Below are 23,733 nucleotides of genomic sequence, written 5' to 3'. Positions count from 1 at the left end.
ACATTCAGCAAGCATCTGCTGGCAGCTCTCCACGCGCTGCCGAGGACGGCCGAGGTCGCACTCAAACAACTGTAGTTCTGCCAAGCTAAAAACAGCAGATAAGGTAAATAGAGGTCCTGCAGCGAGTGTATGTGATTGTGTGTGTGTGTATGTGATTGTGTGCGAGTGTGTGTGTGAGAGAGCAAGAAAGAAGAGACTCCACAGGCCAAATACTGTTTGTGTGCAGTCTTGAATTCTCAGGAGAACCCTGTGGCACTCTGAGCTATACATCTTATAAATAAAGCAGGATTTCCTTCGGGTGCATCCATGTGTGTGCGTGCGTGTGTGTGTGTGTGTGTGTGAGAATAAGAGAGAGTGTGAGAGCGAAAGGGCACAAATGGATTAGAGGAGAAGGCCTATCATATTGCTCCATTCAGCGACCGAATCAACTCCCAAGCACGCAGCAGCAGCAGCAGCAGCAGATTTAAGAACAAACAGATAAAGACATAATATTTTTATAGCCTACATGTTCAAAAATACATGAACTGGTGATAATCTGCCTTCAATTATTAAAAAGACAGATCAAATATAAAAATTAAGCATTGCTCTGTCCTCATACAAATTTAATGAGCACTGAATTACAGGCCATGATTAGCCAGACTGCTGTCCCAATGTTTGGCGTACAGAGGGGCTTAACACGACTTCTGCTTTTTGTTGAACACTCTCTATATGCACAGTTACTGCGGTCCTTTCAGACGCCACACCAAGCTGTGATATGTGCCAAGATGTGGCCTTGAAGAACATAATCAGCAGTGGTGTGAAAATATGTTACAAGCCCAATGAGAATCAAAACCCAGCGTCAACAAAAGCAGGGAATCACAGAAGACATATTAGGGACAATTGAAGAACATTTTGAAGAAGGAAAAAAAAAAAACGCTGCTTCATTCTGTGGATCCTGAATGTGGGACACGTCAGGTGAGAGACACTCATCAACATTTTAAATCATCTGGGGACTTCTTTGTAAATGCACTACAGCTGCAGATTTTTAAAAAAGGCAAAAGAAATGCTACTCCTCCTTTAGTGAGAGTTCAGACAGAAAACAGCACCGAGTTTAAAACATGCCGGGTTGGTCACTGTGACAATTATTCTATCTTTTGTTGTAATAATCTTAAAGGGCAACAGTAGAAATACAGAGTTCGCAGTTACACAGTAATGTACCGGGTATGTGCGCCTACATGTACGTTGAGCGCAGGTTCAACTTTTTAGCTGGACGACCCCGTGTTAACGCCTCCACATGCGTCGATGGAGCGACCTCGTTCGAATCAAATGAGACGGCCGGGTGTTGGTGTGTGAGACTGAACGTGGTCTCACACAGTTAGTCCTGCACACAGAGCAGAAACTGATCAAATATTACCCTCTTATTTAATCCCCCTGCCACGCTAACCTACCGTCGCCGGGTCTCAAGATTCAGTTACGGAGCTAAAAGTCACTTAGCTGCGTTGTGTCTTGTTCATTGTGTAGTTCGAACAACATTGTTAAGCTCCCGCATTGTAGAAGAAGCGGAGCCGGTGGCAGGTTTTCACTAGTTGAATTACATCCATATAATCCCTTCCATAGTGCATGTCCCAGCAAACACACACACACACGTTTGATGCGACTTCAGAAGCTCTCACTTTCTAATTCTTTGTGTATAGTGTGGGCACTTCCCTTAATCACAGAGATTTCTCAATTATCTTGCGAAAACTTAGGAAGAAAAACATTCCTATTCCTCTCTGCAGGCTGAAGTCACATGACTCATCAGTGATTGTCATTATGAGGAAAATACTATTGAATTTAAGATAAGCAACTGGCCATCCGCTGCATATTTATAGATCCTGTAGCCCAGAGGTTCTGCACAGCCTGTGGCACCAAGAGCTGAGAGTTTGCATTATTTTAAATCCAACAAGCTTATTTCACTGATCCACGTCTGGTGTAAGGTGTGCTAGTCGTGAAGTCGGCAGCTCAAAAAAAAAAATCTGCAGATTCGTCACCACCAACAGTGGTACAGTCACATAGATACAAGCTCATAACTGTTCAAACTAATCGGAAGTCAATGGACCTCTTTAAAATCGCTCCCCTGTTGCACTCTTCAAAGCTGAAAGTGCTGCAAAACTGTTTTATCCTGCTGCACATTCTGCTGTGTTGACAATATAGCGCAATATTATCTGCAACTACACGTATGCAGTGCTCTATAAACAACAAAAGGACCCACCTTTTGTGTGTATTTGAGGATTGTAAAGAGAGCGCATTTAGGGCGGCTGAAGATTAAATATGTCGGACACATTGAAAACAACAAGTGCAGCCCTGAAAGTGATGCGACGCAAATACCAACATTGTTTTGATTGCGACGACTCATCACTCGACTGACTTCTGCTCATTAAGCGGACAACATTCAAAAAGTGGTCAACAACATGAACTTTAATAAGATACAAATGTCATTTTCAACATGTGAGGGAAACAATATTTTAGAAACAGCCGCTGCTCCAGCAAATCCTGCCGTGGGGGATCGTTTGAAGCGCATATATATGCTACTCCAACTAATTTGAATAAACATTTGAATGATCATAACTGACGTGACAACCTCGACGAAATGAAGTAAACGCCAGCACAGATTCTACGTGTCCGCCCATCACACACTGCGAGTAGGGATTCTTGATCGGTCGGTGGTGCCTTTCAAAGCATCCACAGGAATGGAGAGGGGTTTTGTTAATAAGGCTGAACCTCAGAGGGACGCGTGTAACGTGGGCAGTGACGCTCTGAGGGGAACTTGGAACGTGGATCGTTCTGTGAAATGCAGATAAGCAAAGCTTGTGCTCTGGGTGAGATAACTCAATGTTTGTCTGCATACTGCCGGTTTGTGCATCGGCACAGCCAAAAGGGGAGAAAGTCCACTTAATTAAATCAATTAGAGCATGAAGGGCCTGCCGAAGCCTCCGCTGAAAATAACACGATGGAACAAAACATAAAACAATAGATGGACTCTTTTCATGAGTCACAGAAACAAGAAGTTGGACATGTAAAAAATGGTGACACCTCTACTTTTCATAATGGTATACGTTTCTCCCACATTCTTCACCATCATGCCATCTCAGGCGTTGACATCTTCATGCGCCACCCGCCGAAGACAAACTCCACGGCTCTGTCTTTGCGGACCAAGAGAGTGTAAGGCTGAGATACTGTGCCACTAGTACAAACAGCTTTACTCCCTTCCACCCTCGCTCCCTTCCTTCCCTTCATGCTCCCCTCAGCGGTGCAGAGTAGGATTAGGCCCGGTGCCCAGTGGTGACACAAGGACACTGGAGCCAACGGGCTGTTGGTTCAGTTGTTGAGTTATAGGAACTCAAGCCGGGTGGCAGAGGACACGAGAGAGGTGACGATAGAGATGGAGGTCGGGGAGGATGGAGTACTTAAGGAACAAAAGAAATCACTCAGGAGAGAGATCTGAAACACTAAACTACTGATAAGAAGGCGAAGCAGAAATGAATGTCATGGAAAACAAAGGTGTGAATTACAGACTAAAAGAGACAAATACTCTTGTTTGGATACTACGGTGTTTTAAAAACAGTTTATAACAATACTCGGAGTCTACAGCCTCGCTGGCTGCTTTGTACTTTGGACACAATGTTGCTTTAAACTAAACGCTTACATCAGCAAGCCGACATGCTCACAATGTAAAGTGTTAACAGGCCGATTTTGAACAGGAAAGACAAAAGGATTACCAAAGAATACATCACACGGGAACCACGAATGTCTGAACCAAAATGTTGTGCCGATCCATCCCGTAGATGCTGAGATATTTTACTGTAGAAGTGCAGTCTTGGATCTGCTGTTGGTGTTATTAGAAAAGGAATAAGGGGAGTCACCAAAAACTTTAGGATCCGTCCTCCACCACGAGCATCCGATATCTGATCACCAAAGTCATTGAGATTCATCCACTTGGGACCCCGAATGTTTTCGGTAATCAACCCCAAAAGGCAGTTTGGACCTAAATGGTGGACCACCCAACAACCCTGGAGCCACGTGGTTAACAACCATACCAACTAAGAAATATATTTTTGCGCAACAGCAACATGGTGTGAAGGAAATTATCAATAATAGCAGGAAGATATGTATAAATTCATGAAAACAAAACACACAAAGAAAGGACACGCTTTCTCATTAATAGAAGCACAAACCCTCTTGCTCTTCCTCGGTCACGGGGTCAGAGAAAGGGGGTCCATTGTCCTAAATGTATGTACTGTCAGTTTAATGGCTACCCCATTCCCCAGATGATTACAATGACAATAGGGTGAGCTTTATCGCGCTACCAACATGATGCTCTTTATGAGTGACGCTCTGTGTCTCCTGACCGCCCATCTGTGCGTTCACTTATTAATTCCTTCTCGGAGAGATTAGGATTTCCTCGGGGCGGTCAACATTACTTTCTACTAAGCCCAAAACACCAATTTTGATCTCTATTCCCTGCTGCACAATAGCTTCACGAAGGACTGGAGACACTCAAAGGGTAACTCACGAAAGAAAACAATGAAACAGAAAACTATTTGTCATCAACGCAGACAGAGAGAGACACATTTATTAAATATAAAAAGTTGTGTGATTTTGTTTGGGACGTTCAGACAGACACATGAAAAATGGAGCTGAGGGCCCAGACATGATGAAGTCATATGTCTCTGCACACTAAATATCAATGTATAAACTTTACTAACCGTACCGTAATTAAGTGTTTTTAATTGAATCTATTTAGAGTTTAGTTTCCATTTAGTGTGGGTAAAAAAAACTGTAAATCCCTCTTCTCACAGCGTGCACATTAGGGAAAAAAAAGACAAGATATTTCACTTGATCTTCAAATTACTATGTTAAATTATTTAACTACAGATGACATTATTAAAGTATTAATCTTTAATCGTTTAATTATCATAGACTAATGCATGTATAATTATTATACTCCTTCATGAGCAATGAGCAATGAGCCCGTTCACATTTTAGCCTAGTAAAAAAAAAAAAAAAAGACACATTACACAAAGTTCAACCACAAAAATAACAAAAAGCTAATTATTTATTTTCCTCTTTCCACCAAAACAAAAGCTGAAGAAGAAACTGCGTAGGCGCTGCATGACATCTAATCATTTACAGTGTGTGAGGACGTTTTAGGCCCATTAAGCACATGAGAGAGAAACAGAGACGAGCAGAGGAATCAGTCTCAGCTCATAACTGTGCAATCGCATATAGAGAAGAACGAGGATCGGGCTTATTATCTCATTTGTTAAGCTGTGATTTAAAATGACATATTTGTGTGTTAAGTGTTTGACTTAAGAAGCCAAGAAATTGGACGGAAAGTAATTCAATTGCAAAGAATCGACCAAAAGCAAAAATGGAAAGCGATAAATGCAGGGTTGTGTATGAAATTATGAATGTTGAATAGAGGTCACCTTCCGTTTTACCAAACCTGGAATACCACCTTGTTTATCTGCCCATATACAGGAGTCCAACTGGTAAAAGATGCGTGTCCACATTCAGAGACGGCCTCCTTTAAATCTGTATTTTTATGACCAAACGCATCATAACGAGCACACACGGCTGCCGTTCAACAAGACTACAAGCAACCGAGAACTGTTGCGTCCTCATGATCAACTATGACCACACCACCACCACCACCACCACCACCACCACCTCCGCTTTCCAAAACACATCACATGCAGGTCACTTCAATGATGCAGTCGGGTGGACCTTGTCAACTTGGGAGAGTTGGGAAATATAACGCGACTTTTTTTATCTACCTGGAATTTGCTTCGTTATTCACGATACGCACCAATGAAAATGGCGTAAATAGGAAAGTCAAGCAAGAGCACCTGCCCTGTTTGTTCTTTTTATCAGCCTGGATATGATGTTAATCATTAACATGTAGGTGGTTACAACCAAGTGCAGCAGCTACAGATTATAACAACAGTCCGAAAGCGCAGAATACTCAATTTACAAAAGCTGTTAAAGAGAGAAAAGCAGCAAATGCTCACAATGAAAATGGGGCAACAAGAGAATGTTTGTTTGAAACAACAATTCATCGATTATGAAAAGAGTTGCCTCTAGTCTTTTATAATGAACTGCTAGCCTTGTCTTACTTTGTACATGTGGATCCAGCAACAAGTAACGATTCCTCTTCCTTTTCAACATCACACTGAAGGAATTTCCAAAAAGCTGAACCTTCCGGTGCAGATGCAGCCTGACAGACGTACAGCAGCAAGTACGTGTGGGAGACGAGTGCTTTTGTACTATTTAAAGAATGAAAGAAATGTGTCTCGGTGAACGCTGATCTGTTTCAAAATCTCTTTTCCTGTTCAATCTTATTTCAAGACGCAGGAAATGATTCATTCTTTCACCGGCGTTTGACTTCCAGGATTCTCAATATTGACATACAGTATCTGGTAAATGTTTGACAGCTCAACCTAAGCGATGGCTTGAAGAGTCATGTGCGGAGTCTTGACCTCTTGGAAAAACAAGTTAAATAAGGCAAAACCTTATTGTGAGGCCAAATAAATACAGCAGAACGGGTTAGGGCTGCAAGTGAAAATGATCCTCATTATTGATTATTATTGTCTATGCTTTATCTTAGTAGTCCAGCTTTGCTGTCCTTGTTCCAGACTATTATGGCTATATCTGTCTATCTAAAAAATAACTAAAGCTTTCAGATAAAAAGTGCAATATGAAAATGATGAATTGAATGTGGAGTAAAAGTATATAATACAACAGTAACACTCCAAATAAGTACTAGGAAGGTGAGCTCTATCCGGTGAGTCACACTGGTAACACTTACAGATTTAGTGTGGTGTTGAAAAATGTGAAATTTGCAAAGCATTTACAAAACCACATTTTTTTTGGGGGGGGGGCCGTTAAAACTTGTGAACTCATGATTCAAGATAGGAGGTTATTGTGATACTGGCACAGCAGTCCATTATCACACTTCCCTTCCACATACCTGTCATTGCTGAACCGTGTGCATGTCTCTGCGTAACCATGGCGCTCTTAACAGAGGGTGTGTCTGCAGAATAGGTGTGCCATGAAGGTATACCTGCGCCCACAAACGCCGCCTGCAACGTCCGGAATTCAGGACATTGCAACCACAGCACGTGTAGGGAAAAAAAACCCAACTATTCCCCTCGTCTTTTCGAGAACAATACACATAATTTGATGGATAATTAATGAGCAACTACTCCGCATAAGCGAGGAAGACAATGCAACCCATCGCCTATTGGGATTTACGCGGTGCAGTTACCGTTACGAGCCACTGGAAACACTGACACGCTCGGCATGTGGCACAGTCGCCAATCTATGGTGTTATGGCAAATGTGGTTCACTGTGTAAGCTGCTGCGTTTTAAAACAATGAGCTCCGACATTACGCCAGGCACTTTACCGATGAACCAAATAAGTGTGCTTTTCAAAAACAAGTCAATAAAAAGGAACACAAATGTAGAAAATAAGTCAAACAGATGTCTGGGAGAACAGATGTCTGCGATAGTAGCCTGCGCGTACGGGCCTTTTATTAAGAAGTGGCCTGTGGGAATATTGAATAAAAGGTAAGTGGGTGAATTTAAACTAACTGTGTTAGTTGTAAGAATAACAACAACAACAAAAAAAAGCCATTCAGAATGCGCTGTGTAACCGCACACACGCGAGGCGAACCGCGGCTCCAGCACAACGTGTAGTTAAAGCTTCATCTGGGTGGACAAAGACCCAGCGTCACATCTACAAAGTGAGCAGAGTGGGGTCCCATTTTTCTCCCAACTTTTACGAATGTTAGTGCTTTTAAGTTTTCCGTGAGAAAAATAAAAAAAAACAATAAGAGACGTTCGTCTGGCGCTCGAGTGGACAAAGTAGCCCCGTCCGACTGCACCAAGTTCCACAGTTGAGCTGCGGCTGCAGGCTTACCTTAGTGCTCACTCCAGAGAGAACGGGGACACACTCCGCCGGAAAGGAGAAACACACACGAAGTAACTGAGCCCGCGTTAGAAACGACACAGTGCAGGTTTAAATCCACAGATCCCGGGGTTCCACTATTTGTTTCTCTTTTAAAACATGGAGTGACTGTGTGTACTGCTCGACCTATCCTCGTTTGTTTTTCTGTCGCAGGCTGACTGCCTCTCCACCTCAGTCACTTGTATCAAGCTCGCCCGGACGTACAATCCACTTCCGCTCGCTCGTTTCTAAATAAAGCTGCATTTGGGGTTCGCAGAGCGTCGCTGTCAGTGATGGAAGTACTCAGATCCTTTACTTCAGTAGAAATGCTACGGTCGAAAAATACTCCAGTCCTGGATTCAGCATGTTACTTGAGTAAAAGTGCAGAAGTGTTATCAGAAAAATGTGATTTAAGTATCAAAAGTGAAAGCAGAATGCCACCTTTCCTGTTATATTGCTATAGAATGAAATGCTTTTGTTTTTTTATCAACAGCATATATATGAAAGAGCATATTAATGTCATATTTTATTGCCCAATAAAGCATGACTAAATGTGGTGTCGATTTTAGATTATTTGTATGTTACTGGGTAGATTAGCTTTTTGATACTCTTTCATATTGTATACACTTATGGTATATTTTATTTTATATAACAAGTAACAAGTTACCGTATGTGTCAAATTAAAGTAGTCAAGTAAAAAGTGCAATATTTACCTCTGAAATATAGTAGAGTAGAAGCATAAAGTAGTGTTCCCATACTTTGGGAACAGCCTTAAATTATATTGATGAAAAAAGATGGTGTCACAAAATAAAAAATACCTGATGTGTTACAAGTGAAGGACTTATGTAAAGGTGTATTATCAGCAAAGATTACAGGTATCAATACAAATCCAGACCTTAATTAAATAAAGTCTAGCAAAAAAAAAGTACTGTCAATAAAATTGAATGAAATAACCAAAATACAATAGAGGAGTGAACCTATTTAACATTCAATCTTGCACTAAAGCTGATGACTGTTGAGCATGTCGCTTAAGGTCTTATCCTCTGTTATTTTGTTTGTTATTATTACTCTGTTAACATACATTTCGTTGCATTCAAAACAATTATTATAGAGGGAAAATAAACTTTCGTTTTGAAAGTCGCTTTTTTCCGGTGCGATCGTGCTGTTTCTGGTTATCTTGATCGCCGGTTGTGTTGGTGACGTCACCAACGCCGGGACTGGTACAGGACAACGCCAGAGGAACAGGGACACACTCTGGGGGGCTATGGCGCCTCTTGCTGATGACAATGAGAAATGTGCTTGACATTATTTGTTGTATCAATTGTATTCCATGTGTTAATTCAGAAACTAAATGGACCTCAGTGTGACTGGGTCAAGAATTACCTTTAAATATCTGATACATGTGTTATTTCCAAACTTTTGGATCATCTGACAGACATACGACCAATTAGCAATGACACAAAACAGTCTAGACGAGAACCTCAAGACCACATAATAAAATAACGAGTCCACATTCAAATAATATAATTAAAGAAGTGTCACAGCAGCGAACAAGAAGCGAAGTACAGATAAGGGAAGTCAAATTACAATACAATGAACTCATATTCACTACGACATGAGCATGATAATAAACAGGTTTTATACACCACAGGTAATATCTATGAAAGAGTAGCCTATGGTTAAGTAAATCAAGTGAAAGAAATTGGATTTATGTGGTGGGTAGAGTGATGAAAAGGATTAAATAATGTAGACTATTTAGTATTTTTTCACTTGAAGGAGGAAAATGAGCTGTACAAATAAAACACAGTAGGTTTAGATCGTAGCTTACTGTTAAGCAGATGTGATATTTAACAATGCTGAGGGTTTATCGTCAGAGAAAAAATCATTCCTGTTCTGATATTGGTCAGTGACACGGAAGCTGGAATACATTGCAGAATATTGTGGTGGGATTGATGTGTCATGGAGAGATGAGTGTTGGTTGAGTAAACCTTAAGCTTGTATATATAGTGACAGTGACAACTTGGTAAAAATGAGTCAGTCCTATTTCGGTAATAAAAGGAGGTTGACATTTACTGATAGGATCAAACATCATCATACAGATAAAATGTACTCAATCATAAGGTTGGCTGACTTTTGACTCAGGAAGTATATTCCAAGGGATTATCCACGTTTCATCTTTTTCAACTCATTTATTCATGCAGTTTTATTTCTCCCTTTTTGGCGTCATGCAAAATGTTATTATTGATCAAACCCTTTATACATTTGAATGCCAAATACCCAACAGCGAGAAATGAGAGAATGTGAGGAACAACTAAATTAGACAATGCAGCCAGTGTGAGCTTCTGACTGTCTTGTGTGTGTGTGTGTGTGTGCGTGTGTGTGTGTGTGTGTGTGTGTGTGTGTGTGTGAGAAAGAAGAAATTACTTTCTTTCCCTTTTATTATGATGTTTTATCAATCAAATCAAATACAAATAATATACAAGTCATTCAAGATTAAATACAACTTTAATACAGTGAAAAGGCGCTTCCCAAAAAAGTCTTTGGGTAATTATTGACTCATTTTCCACTGTTTATGACTAAAAAAGTTAACATGAAACACAGACATCCAAACTGTAAACTGAAGGCTTACATCATATCCTTGCCACCTGACAAGTTGTACAGTAGTTACAGTGTATATCAGCCTCCACACTTGTAAATTCAATCTAAATTGACATTTCTCCTAGCCGCAAACCTAATGTTACATACACATTTTGCAATATTGATCTCTTATTAAACAGTTCAGTTAGGTCAGGTACACAGATGCAACTTCATTCATTTGTTCCTTGTTCCACAGCGCCTCCATGTGTTTAATCTCTATTCCTACACTGGAGAGGGGCGTTGAGGTTTCTACATACTCATCTGAGGTTCCAGGATGCAAACTGAAAATGGCAGACCTGAGGGCAAGACAATGGTTGTATCTGTGAGTAAGATGTGAGCAAAGATCCAAATCAATCAAAAATGATACATTTCTTGCACAGAGATGTGTCTCTCCCGTCACAAGGGGGCAGAGCATCCCTGATGCTTCACCCAACTGCCCCCTCTCATTCAACATCGATAAGGACTTTAACGAATTTATCTCATTAGAAAGCAATTAGACGAGGAATTACAAGCACATGCTTGTTACATTTATGTTAAGATGTTTGTTTTTTGAACACAGTCTGACAAGAGCTGAGGTGCATGTTTAATCCATAGAAGTAAAGTCATTAGATGTCATCGTTGAATTTCAACAAGCACATCCAATAAACAAGTGAACAGGGGATTCAAAGCTGACGTAAAAGTGCAAAATGATTGGAATGGTTTGTCTTAATACCCTTCCTCTCATAAGCCCAAGGAGAGCTTGACTTATTAATCAAGGCTGAGTAACACTTGTCAACACTTTATCTAACACTGCTATAGCCAGCATGTCTTCCATTTTAGATCCACGCCCCTCATATTCTCACCAGCCACACCAAGTCATCCCACTGAGAGACCCCTGAGAGCTGAGCACAGCTTTAGTTACAAAGCTGATGAAACTGGATGTTTATTTTGGCGTCCGTCTTCGAGGCCACCTGATTGGAAGTGATGATGTACGTGATGAGCCAGTGGCTCCCGTGCTATGCTTGCCATTCTGTGGACCTCCGGGCCCAGTGAAATGGGAATCACATAGAATGTGTATGATGAAATGTGGGGTTAAATGTGTTTTTGTTGTGGCTGCATGCATGCCTCCAAACCAGAGTGTGAAAAAAATGTATTTCAGAAGACACAAGACCAACATTTGCAAATAAAAAGCTACCATCAGGACACGTCACTCAGATTTATGATTGAATTAACTGATTAAATCGTATAATTTGTTTGAACATACTCTCTGATCAGTTTTTCATACACCGAGCTAAAGCCAATGCAGTCCAACAAAAAAACATGCAATAACATATTTTATTTTATATTAGAAACACCTCTCAGTTTTAATAAGCCGTATCTAAAAAACTGGTAAGAGAGTCTACAGTATATGTTAAAGTTAGTATCTCAAAGATGTCCCTTTTGTTCTCTTTGGACTTATGTCGATAAGCTCTAACTGCAGGTGTGTTTTTGGATCTCACTTTCCAAATGCAACGGCTTTCGTCAGTGGGCCAAAATCCCAATCACCAATGTGTTACCTCATTCAGCAATAGAACGTGACTTAACAGACATGTATTTAAATTAATATCTTCGAGTTTATTACTTTAATGAAAAGTTGGGATAATGCTTATTTATCTTCTTGCCAAGAGTTAGATGAAGCTTAGCTTAACATATAGACAGTAAGCAGGAGAAACAGCGAGCCTGGCTTTGTCTGAACATAACTAAACACGCTTACAGCCTCCTCTAAAGCTCACTAACTGAGACCTTTACATTCTTTGTTTAAACTATTCAAAAAACGAAGAGCAAAGTTCTCTGAGAGACTCTGAGGCGGCCGACTCTTTGTATGCAGAAAGACAAAAATGTCGAACACAGGCCGAAGTAATACTGTTCCTAATTGGAGAGAGGATCTACGTAGAGCTGTTCAGTAGATCTTCAAACAAATCTGCATCACCAAATCTTTAAGCTGAAATTGGTTTAATTGTCATTGACCGAATCACTAGTTTTTGTTAGTTCAGCTGTGATTCAAAATCTGTTACTTCCTGGTTAGAAGTGTGTACTGAACTGACAGTTGGAAGAGACAGTTTGAAACAGCAACAGCACTGAACTTAAAACAGCACTGTATGTCACAGACATACGATCCCTTCTGCCTTTTCAGGTCTCCCAGCAAGCCATGACAGTGTGATAGCACAGTGGCAGAGTCCTGACATTAGTAAAGCTAAATGGAGAGCAGCCAAATGGAATTTATTAATTACTCCTATGGTTTTCTCCGTGCGTCATGTCACAATGTCTGCCATGTATATAGGTCTACCAGGACTGAGGCAGCTAAATGAAATATAGACATCATTCATTTTATCATTAACATCTCTGCTTTTCCTACTGTGACATGTGGAATTATGTTGAGTGGCATCATGATTGGAGATGTCATCGCTTAATGATGCACGTACCGATGTTTGCTTAAAGTAATGAAAATGCAATAAGTGGCCACTACGAGGTACATATTTCTGAACTGAACTGAATGAAATAATGCTATTTCATCTTACTTTTTGGGACACACATGGAAACAAATCTTGAACCAAACCAATAGGCCTTTGCTGTCAGAGTAGCCAACAATAAAAGCCAGCAGAATTACACAGTGTGGACTGTTGGGCACAGTTGGGCCCCAGTTGCCAACCCCCCCCCCCCCCCCCCCCCCCCCCACACACACACACACACACACACCCCACACCCCACCCCCAGGCCCCCAGATCTTTTGGATCTGTATTCTGGAACATTGGGCTTGGTTCTAGCTGCCAGAGTGCCACCATGACAGCTGCCCTTGCTTTGCAACAGACAGAATTAGTAAGATAAATGCAGCCAGAGACTGAGGGGCCCAGTTGTTGTCTAGATAAGTGAGGTCAGATGAGACTGCGGCGCCCTCTTAGTGAATGGGAACACGAGAAAAACAACTAAGAGTGACTTATTAACTTATTAAGACTGGGACTTCTTACTGAAACTACTTGAAATGAGCTGAATATTATACTGAGGCATCATCAGAAGAGGAGAGGACGGTAATCAACCTTGAGTAAAGAAACAAATCGCTAACATAGTCCACAACATAGATGTGTTTTAGCATAGAAAATGACACTGATCATTTAATCCCCTTACCTCACTGGTGAGTGCAAAAGAGAGGTTTTTTTTTTAGGAAAGACAATAACATTACAGATTAAAATATTCATTCTAAGGATCCTTTCTGCTCTACTTTCTGAGGCTCTCCATATTAATCTGTGTGCTTTCCAATGTCACATGTAACAGAGATGATTTCAGAGGAAAGCAGATTGTAGTAATTCTGTATTTGCTGGTGTAAAATCGACTGTTTGTGTGGTTTTGTACATAAAAGGCAAAAGGAACAAAGACAAAAGATAAACATCTGAATAGCATCTAAATAAAGGGTCCGGTGACTGCTGGGGTTGAAACATCCCCCTAATCTCTGCCGGGATTTAGCGGTCCTCGAACACAACACCAGGCTTAATGACTGAAGATCTGCTGTATCATATATAGACCCACGTCATTACTTTGGCACAGGGCGAAGACGAGCAGAGGAGGCTTTTAATCATCGTCATCAATTTTAACGTCAGGGAACAAAGCAACCACACTGACCAGAGAAATGTGCACCGGAACAGGTGTTTTAGTGTGGGGGGGAAAAAGTAAAACTGTAGTTTTACTAATTTGAGATTTGAGATTTTTTAGCGTTGTCAAGACATACATTCATTTTACGTTATATTTTTCCTGGTTTTGTGTTTGGGATGTCCTATCTGTCCTAATGCATGCTGGGAATTATTAAGGAATAAACAGTATGCATGTAAGGATGCGTTTCAAATCATCCTGCTGCTGATATCATGAAAAGTAATCCCCATCATCTCTGTGTGGCTGCACACAGAGATGATAGGGCCTCAGGCCATACCATCCATCTGGGGTAACTATATAAATAGCTGTGAATCCTTTACAGTCTAAAGATACTCTTTGACTAACACCCTAAGCTTGATTTCTAGCCTCATTTTACTCTTGCTCTCGCACTCATACAGTGGAACCTACAATTCATTTTTTTTTAGGGGATATTTTCTTTTTTTTTATAATTCTGCATACTTTTCTCATATCTTCCACGTGAGAATACCACATAATGTAATTTGCATTGCTCAAGAAAACATTCTGTCAACAACTTCCAAAAATGTTAAACAGTTGAGGCTGGCAGAAAAAAACACAAATTGGGGCCTTACTGTACTTATACTGTTTAAACACAGAAAATCCTGTGTTTGGGATGGAAGGGTTGTACATCACAGTTAACTGGCAATTAGATAAGAGGAGTCATCTCTATTCCCTCACTCAAATGATCATAGAAATTACACAAGGAACACAGACCAGTCCTGTTGACAGCAATCAGAATGTCAGAATGCAACAGAATGTCCTGTTGACAGCAGAATTGGCAATAACAAAAGATAGCATGATTCCAAAATGTACCCTAGCAAATAAATACATTGTGGTAAAGGGGACCAGAACTAGTTCAGACCCCCTCAAAACAGAAACATTTGATTTTTACACTTTGTTTTTCACGTTTTTAAAAGATAAAGAGTTAAAAGGTGATGCTGTCACAGATGCATTTTGTTATCGTTGGACAGAGCCCGATTAGCTGTTTCCCCCAGTTCCAGTCTTGGTGCTAAGCTAACCAGCTGCAAAGAGAGAGAATAGTTACCACCCTTACAGATACTGTATACAGTAAATACTGTAAGGGCGGTAACTATTCTCATCCAATTCTCTGCAAGAAAGCCAATAACAGTATTTACCAATATGTCAAATATTCCTTTTATGCAGGTAATCTATCTATTAGTGAGTCTTCAACCTTAAATCCAGGCTATGGTAGACACACTTGCTAAGTTTACCCTCATCCTCCAGTGGGAGCCCAAAATGATTATGTTCCTCTTCATCAGCACTAATTGCCCGTTGGTCAGTTGGTGGGATCCATTTCAACCAGTTTGTCAGGCAGTGTAGTGGAGTTTTTCCAGAGGATCATATTGGATCTTGGGTGACCCAGAGAAATTCCAGTTCAATTGGTTGCTGTGGCATTAATGATTAACAGTTCACTAGTGATGATGGGGTTGGCCTTGCTTGACCTTTACACATGGCTGTATTTGCAGCAGAAGTAAGCACCAGGCTTTGGCATCACGATAGCCTTGCAGTGCCCAAACAGCTGCACCTTTATCCCCTGGCCTTAACAGCTGAGTTGGAGGCTTCAATCCAGACCACATAGTGGGGGAGGGACAACTTTGTGCCAGCTAAAGACAAGCAAGAAGCAAATGCTGAGGGCTGGGGGGCAATGATTGAGGGCATGCTAAATAAAAAAATTTCAGTTGGGCATAAAACATATTGGCCCTTGTGGTATCAATTAGACCGCATGCCTAAAATTAAGTGAACTGGAATGCATTCTTTTCCATGCAGGGTTAAATACATAACTGTTATTGTAACGTGTCGAATTTATAAATTGGTACTATCAGACGAATTTATGGAGTGTGTGAACATATGTGATTTATATTGGTGAGGAATATCTGTATAGTTTTTTTTTTTACTATAAGCACATTGGATGAATGAGTAAAAAAGGGCCATGTTTGTTGGGCAGAGTAATCAAATCTATTCCTAATCTTTTCCTCTTAACTAGCACAACATCCTCTTTTGTCTCTTGTCATCGGACTTCAATTCCGCCTGATAGTCCAAATGTCAAAGGTCCCTATTTGTCCCACCTGCCTGTTTCAAACCAGTTTAGAAACCCAGTCATTGCACATATCCCCCCGGCAATAAATAAAGTATTTATTCATGACAGCATTGACAAGATATTATCTACATTTAAACATTGAAAAGTTTCTTTTTAACATATTTTTATTTCAGGTGACATTTGGAGCACTTGCATAGGAGTAATAAAAAACAACATTGTTTGATACAATAAATACAACAACCCATTGTTATAAACTGTACTCCTTGCCACAGTTACTTCAACAAGACTAAGAGTTTACACCCATGAGAACACCTCTGTGAGGCTGCTTTGAGCCAAATACTGATCTTGATCAGTTATAACACCATGTTCATCATCTTAGCTGTACTTATTTGCACTAAACACAAAGTACCGCTGAGGCTGATGGGAATACCATTCGTTTTGTAAGTATTTGGTCTTAAATCACAGTATGTGATACATGAAAGTTATGACCTGATTATGGCTCGATGAAAAGTAAAGGGAGAAAGTCTCACTATTTATCCCGAGGGAAACAAACAAATTTCATGACAATCCATTCATCCACAAATGTGAACCAGTCAGGGGGATCACCAAATGAAATAGGATTCATCCTCTAGGGATTTCATTGGTTTAATTTCAATACATCTAATACTTGTTGAGATATTTCAGTCTGGACCAAAGTAAAGGACCAGCAGCCATGTCGCTAGGGTGGCTAAAATACATATAAACACATATAAACATAAAGACATGCATGCAAGTAGACGCAACACACACACACACAAACTGACACACCCACACCCACACACTTTGTGAAGCCCCAAAAATAGAACACTTGAAACTAGTGACGCATTTTCTCACTGGAGATTGTCCAGGGACCACTGGGTCAGGAAGACCTGCTTAAGACAAGGGGAGAGAGAGAGAGAGAGACAGAGAGAGAGACAGAGAGAGAGAGAGACAGAGAGAGAGAGAGACAGAGAGATAGAGAAAGAGATACAAAGAGAGGGAGACAAAAAGAGTAAGTGAATGAGAGTTGGGATGAGGAAAGACAGAACTGGGAAGAGCGTGGGGTTGATGGAGGGTGGTGTACCAGAAAGTAGTTCTACAATTTCTTTAGAAACCATGCGGGTGTCTGTCGTTACCCGGCCTGGATACTGTACCCGACACGTTGGAGGTTTGGGATTGAATGCGTATTCCCTTGTGAGGAGAAATATAGGGAGGTGAAGACAGATGAGACATATGAGTAAGGACAAATCTCACAGGACAACAATCTTTGACGTTTGACCCTTGGCATCCTTTTCATCATGTATCAACCGGCCATAGGAATAGTATAGCATTATGTAACATGTAGCATGTGTGTGTGTGTGTGTGTGTTTGTAATATTATGACATTGTGAGAGAGTGAACAACTGAGTGACCTTAAAAGGCCACACGTCCTCGCTGGTGACTGAATGAGCGAGTGAAAGGGGGCCCTGGGGTTATCTCTGTGAAGCACCGCTGTATTTATAGATCATCTCGAAAAAGATTCCCTGCCCCTTTGCTCCCCCCCCCCCCCCCCCCCCCCAGTTGCCCCTCCTTTGTTTTCAATTAGCCCTTGATGGGTGGAGTAATGCAATCAGGAGTAACTACGGCTCGCCCGGAGTCTCCTCTCTCAGTCTGCCCAGACTCCGCACAGGCAAACACTCCTCAAACAGGAAGGTAAGACCCAACTCTGTTCAACTGCTCCACTATCCATCCATCCACCCATCCATCTTTGCACCCATTCATCCCTTCATTGGTGTCCATTCACTGCGTCTTCCATTTTCCAGGTTGCTCTGGCATCCTCCTGTCTGCCTCCCCATCCACCTGCTCATGTTCTTCCTCTTTCTACCTGCACAGTACCTTCACTATTTAACCCCCTCTTCTCTCCCCCCATCTCTCTGCCCTCATGTCTGTCTCAGAGACAGCCTGACTTCATCTTTTATTAAATCATCTATCTCCAAAAAAAACCAACCTGTTGACCCCTGTTCATTTCCAACCGCCTTTCCTCTCTTCTCATCAATCTCACACTTCGCTTCAGCAAAACTGTGTCAGTGAAGGTGTCAGCTGCTGACTTGTTATTACACAGTAACTTCCATTTTGGCAAACCGGTCGGTTCTTTTGCTTTTGTTGTGGCTTTACATCATTTGTCGCACTTCATAGCATTTTGGTGTGATGCAATTCAGTGTAAAATCTTGTAGTCACACTTTTTAAGTACAAAAAGTAGCTGTTAATACAACAACTAAGGGATTCCAAATGATCTCCACACAGAAGAGGAGTAGCATGGAATTTTAGAGTTAGTGGAAGGGTTCAGGTTGAACTGCTAATTTTTATTTGTATTGCATTTACTTCAGGATTTAATCGAAACATTTTCAATCTAGAGCTTAATTCAATTATACATTTTATTCTTACAAGCCTATTATTACTGACTGTTGTTAAATACGTATTCAATCATCGAGGAATTCCACCAGAATTGTTGCTTTGAAAGAGTAGAAAATCAATGTAAGCAGGCTGTTTAGAGGTCTCACTGTCAGAGATAGTACTGGTTTATGGATTGAACACTATACATGGTTGGATAACATTTTAAAGACAAAAATGTGCATCTTTAAAACATTTGGTATTATGAAGAGCTGTAGATATTAGGGTTACTTGAGCGCTAAAAAGCACATCCATTCTTATTTTTCAGCTTGACAAAAAAATGAATTCCTTGCAATAATTTGAAAATGAGTGTGGATTTAAACAAAAGACATAATGCACTGAGAGTTGATTGAGGGAATAGGCCAGGCTGCACCGCGGTCAAACGCTTTTGGTCTGAGAGACTCCCAGATGGGCAGCATCAAAGAGACCCCAGGAGCTGTGAAACAGCTGCATGACGTGTCTAATAAAGCTGGAGGTTTTATTTGTGGCAGTTGAGATTATCCTTTTTTTATTTTTAGGAGTCCGATAAATCCTTTTATAAGCTAGGTGAGTCATGGTCGGAGCATTAGACAATGAGGGAATGTGGGAGGGGTGAGAATAACTCAGAGCATAAAGGACGGGCATACTATACGCCTCAACTTAAGCCAGATAAAAGACACTATCCACAACAAATCACGCACAGATCTAATGTTGGAGCACAGAGGTGGGAACACACAATGATCGCAAATAGATCAAGGGGAAGAAGCTCCGACTGTACGAGCACAATAAAGGAGCACGATAAAGGGAATAACAATAAAGGAGCAAAGCTGAATTAAAAACAGGAATTCAAGCAATTAAGAAAACCAGAAAAGAATGAAAGAGTGGTCAGGAGGGAACATGCATTTAGAGTTTTCCATGTTCTTTTTCTAGCCTCCTTATATGGTCAAAGCTTTGCCGAGCACATATAGTCACATCAATAGTAGAGTGTGTGTGAGTGTCAAACAAAAAGCCTGGGGTGGCAATATGTTCAAGCTCATTTCATATCTTCTCATATAACCTTTTCTCATACCTCATAAAGATGTCCATACAGCACACACACACATTTAGATATATTGCCTATACTATCCTTGGTCCAGAGAGAGTAAGAGTATTTAGGCACAGGTGGGATAAGCAGAGGGCTTAACAGGCAGACCACTAACAGCTGCAGATTGTGAGTAGCCATTATTACGAGTGCCATTCAAACCCACTTATACAAAGACACACACTCACACACCAGCACGATGACAAGAGATACAGTGATCTGGTGCTGACAGCTGGTCGTGAGGTGATGGATGGGTCAAAGTACCGCGGCATGGTGAACGTTGGTATGCAATGGGTGGAAAGTTGACGGTCTCTAAGCAGGGCTGATAGGAGTTATTTATATCCTTCTCATCTATCACCTTCTGGTTCTGACACCGAGAACGAAATGAAGGACTGCTGAGAGATGGGAGAGAGAGAGATGAAAGGGAACGAAATGCAACATGGAAAAAAAAAAGCTGTCATGTGAAGGATCTTGATACCGAATGTGTCCTCCAAAACATTTATTGCTTGGATACGATCTCTGAGAAATTGCTGTCAGTGTCACTACAAATATGTATTTGAACTGAGAAGCAAAAAGACAAAACTGTACAAAGCGTTTTGTCATTTAGGTGATGGGGGAGATGAAGCTGTTTCATTTGTGAAATCAACTAGATGTGGGAGTTTACCTCGGTTTACAACTGCTGTGAGCGTCAAGTCACATACTTTTGACAGAATACTTTCTCTCCTCTCACTTCCCGTGTCTCTTTTTGTTTCCCACTCTCTCAGGTAAGAGACTCTTTGTGACAATGACTGAGCGCTACGACTGCCACTACTGCAAAGAGTCCCTTTTTGGGAAGAAGTATGTTCTGAGAGAGGAGAATCCCTACTGTGTGAAATGTTATGAGAGCCTGTACTCCAACACCTGTGAGGAGTGCAAGAAGCCCATTGGCTGTAACACCAGGGTAAGAGATGTCACAAAATACATTGAGCATATGATCGCTAACATGCTCTTTCTTTGGATTTCTGTCTTGAACACTATTTATCGTGAAAGTCGGCCCAGCTCTAACCATCCATCTGATGTTCTTGTAGGATCTGTCGTACAAGGACCGTCACTGGCATGAGGAGTGTTTCATGTGTTTCCAGTGCAAGCGTTCGCTTGTGGACAAGCCCTTCTCCACCAAGGATGAAAAGCTCCTCTGCACTGAGTGCTACTCCAATGAGTATTCCTCCAAGTGCCATGAGTGCAAGAAAACCATCATGCCAGGTAAGAAGAAAACCCACAAAGAGAGTCTATACCAAAGCAGCATCGCAAATTCCAATTTTTTATATGAAAAACTTTGTGAAAGTATGTAAGTGTCAGAATAGTGCCTCTGTGAATGGTTTACAAATGATTGTCTTAAATCTAAATGCTGCCAATTGTGTCATTATAAGTACAATAAATCAGTGTATTTATGTGAGGGAAAGTGTGCACAGCAGTTAGTCAGGACATAAGAATAACTCTATTTTTATAGCACCTTTCCAAAACAAAGTTACAAAGTGCTTCACAATAAACATGAAAGCAAATAAGAAACACAATCAAACAGGTAAAATAAGATAAAAAATAAATACATTTGACATTTTAGATACAGTAGTGAGTGAGGATGTAAAACCAGGCTCTCTCTCCGTAAAGGTACTAATGCTTAAGTTAAAAAGTGATGGCGAGATGTGATAATGTGTTGAAAAGAGAACATCTGTGCATAGGGAAGCAAATATAGTCACAGCAAGTTTTTACAGATAATGCAGCATGAATAGAAACTGTAACTGTGTTTTCAATTCCTCTGTACATGTGTTTTACATCATGTATCTAACAATGTAATTACATGTGCAGGAACTGGGGCAATTCTAACACTTTAACTAAGAAATATAAAAACACTCCTGATTATTAAACCATAAAAATATGTATGGTACCACATGTATGGTTTATCATATTATTATCATTTTATTATCATATTATGGTGACCTCTTAACTGTCATCTCGATTTATACTAATAAAAAAAGGAGCAATATGAACACTTTGGACATTTTTAATATCAAGTTGATAGTTCAACTCAAGTTTTTTTCTCCATAAATTGAATTGGTTGTTCTCCCAAACAAGATCAAAATAAATATTTAAATGCATATTGTTTCTTGACTCCAAAACGCACCTTTTGTTTTTTCTAATTCTTATTGCTGTCTTTGCCTTCCTTCCCTGACTCCATCCATCCCTTTATGTTGTGTGTCTCTGAAGGCTCCAGGAAGATGGAGCACAAGGGGAACAGCTGGCACGAGACCTGTTTCACCTGCCAGAGATGCCAGCAGCCCATTGGCACCAAGAGCTTCATCCCGAAGGACAGCCATAACTTCTGTGTGCCCTGCTATGAGAAGCAGTTTGCCATGCAGTGTGTGCACTGCAAGAAGGTAGGACACCAACCTGGAACTGACTTTCAAAATAGTACTCAATCATTCTCCATCTTTACCAAAAGAACAATGATTACACCTGAAGTGTGACGACGTTCCTGTTCCCTCTTATTAGCCCATCACCACTGGCGGTGTGACCTACCATGACCAGCCCTGGCACAAGGACTGCTTCCTGTGCACTAGCTGCAAGCAGCAGCTGTCCGGCCAGAGGTTCACCTCTAGAGATGACTTTGCCTATTGCCTCAACTGTTTCTGCAACCTTTATGCCAAGAAGTGTGCCTCCTGCACCACCCCCATTAGCGGTAATCACAATAAATCAATGTTTTTGTCATGAAACTTGTTGAAAGTGTGAAAGGTGTGGCACGGGCAAAGGAAGAACCCACACACATTATTTGTATTGTGTTAACATTGTGTGATGTGCCATTTAGGTCCATGCTTTATAACATTTTCCCAGTTGTTTTAACTTGGACTTGTTCTTCACTTTTCAGGCCTCGGAGGCAGCAAGTACATTTCCTTTGAGGAGCGCCAGTGGCACAATGACTGCTTCAACTGTAAGAAGTGCTCCGTGTCCCTGGTTGGCCGTGGCTTCCTCACTGAGCGTGATGATATTCTGTGCCCAGAGTGCGGCAAGGACATCTAATTCAGTCTGAGGGACAGCTAATACATCGGATTGGATGATCATGTTACAATAGAGGAATGACAAAGATACAATAAATACTATCAGAGCACAGAGCATAGCATCCATAGCATCTTTACAACCTAGCATTACTATGAATGTATATTGTTGTATGCCATGAAATAAAAACTACTAACAGTATTATTTGAATTTAGAAAGATTATTCAAATAAATTGTTCTTTGAGAAGAAGTTGTCACTAATAAAATAACATGAATGTAAAGACCTTTGCTTTAGCAACAGCATCATGGTACAGATACTGTATGAAGCATTTTGAAATAAATCTGCAATATTAATGTAGACTATCCACTTTGAAGTGTTGTAATTGCTGCTTTGCCTTATGTTTTGGTGCTTTTAATGGTTTTAAGTCAAGCACTTTGAATTACCTTGTTGTTGAAATGTGCTATACAAATAAACTTGCCTTGCCGTGCCTTTGTGCATTGCTTGATCCCATAATTAGTAGAGGTTTTAAGAATGAGTTCTGGTATTACCCATTAAAAATATTAAAATTGTGTCTTTACTCTTATAATTGCCAACTAAAGCTGTATGATATCACATGCATTTCAAAATTGTTCATATTAAAAACAAAAGGGTGAAAATATTTTTGCTGTCTAACCTTTGAACAGAAGAATGTTCACACATTTTATACTAAAGGTAGTGCAGATTGGTGGGTCGGAGATCTCTTAAAGATGGGGGAGAAAAACGGCAGCATTGAAAAATATGACAAATAGCAGATGAGTTGACCAAAAACAATAAAAGTGGGGAAATAGTTTTTGTTCCAGAGACATACAGTCTATG

At 40.6% G+C, this 23,733-nt stretch overlaps 2 protein-coding genes across 2 annotated transcripts in view; one reads left to right on the top strand and one right to left on the bottom strand.

Annotated features, from left to right (window-relative positions):
- Nucleotides 1-8,107, bottom strand: part of nck2a (NCK adaptor protein 2a) — a 33,008-nt gene extending 24,901 nt beyond the window's left edge. Inside the window, exon 1 of the mRNA XM_079169560.1 lies at nucleotides 7,940-8,107. The gene's annotated coding sequence lies outside the window, so the exon portion shown is untranslated. The remainder of the gene's footprint in view (nucleotides 1-7,939) is intronic.
- A 9,792-nt stretch (nucleotides 8,108-17,899) lies between these two features.
- On the top strand, nucleotides 17,900-23,365 carry fhl2a (four and a half LIM domains 2a). Its single transcript, XM_079170938.1, has 6 exons — nucleotides 17,900-18,049; nucleotides 20,612-20,787; nucleotides 20,915-21,089; nucleotides 22,092-22,261; nucleotides 22,377-22,563; nucleotides 22,750-23,365. The coding sequence occupies exons 2-6, from the start codon at nucleotides 20,632-20,634 to the stop codon at nucleotides 22,899-22,901; spliced, it is 840 nt and encodes a 279-aa protein (XP_079027064.1). The 5' UTR covers nucleotides 17,900-18,049; nucleotides 20,612-20,631; the 3' UTR covers nucleotides 22,902-23,365.
- The last annotated feature ends 368 nt before the right edge of the window (nucleotides 23,366-23,733 follow it).

The sequence above is a fragment of the Pholis gunnellus genome (assembly GCF_910591455.1).
Source record: "Pholis gunnellus genome assembly, chromosome: 12".
Taxonomy (NCBI): domain Eukaryota; kingdom Metazoa; phylum Chordata; class Actinopteri; order Perciformes; family Pholidae; genus Pholis; species Pholis gunnellus.
The sequence above is the reverse complement of the archived record's forward strand: the minus strand, read 5'-3'. Positions and strand labels throughout refer to the sequence as shown.

Excerpts from the sequence above, each read along its gene's own strand:
- fhl2a (XM_079170938.1), top strand. The coding sequence starts at position 20,632 with ATGACTGAGCGCTACGACTGCCACTACTGCAAAGAGTCCCTTTTTGGG. Across the intron at positions 20,788-20,914 it reads CCATTGGCTGTAACACCAGG|GATCTGTCGTACAAGGACCG; the intron begins GTAAGAGATGTC and ends ATGTTCTTGTAG. Across the intron at positions 22,262-22,376 it reads AGTGTGTGCACTGCAAGAAG|CCCATCACCACTGGCGGTGT; the intron begins GTAGGACACCAA and ends CCCTCTTATTAG.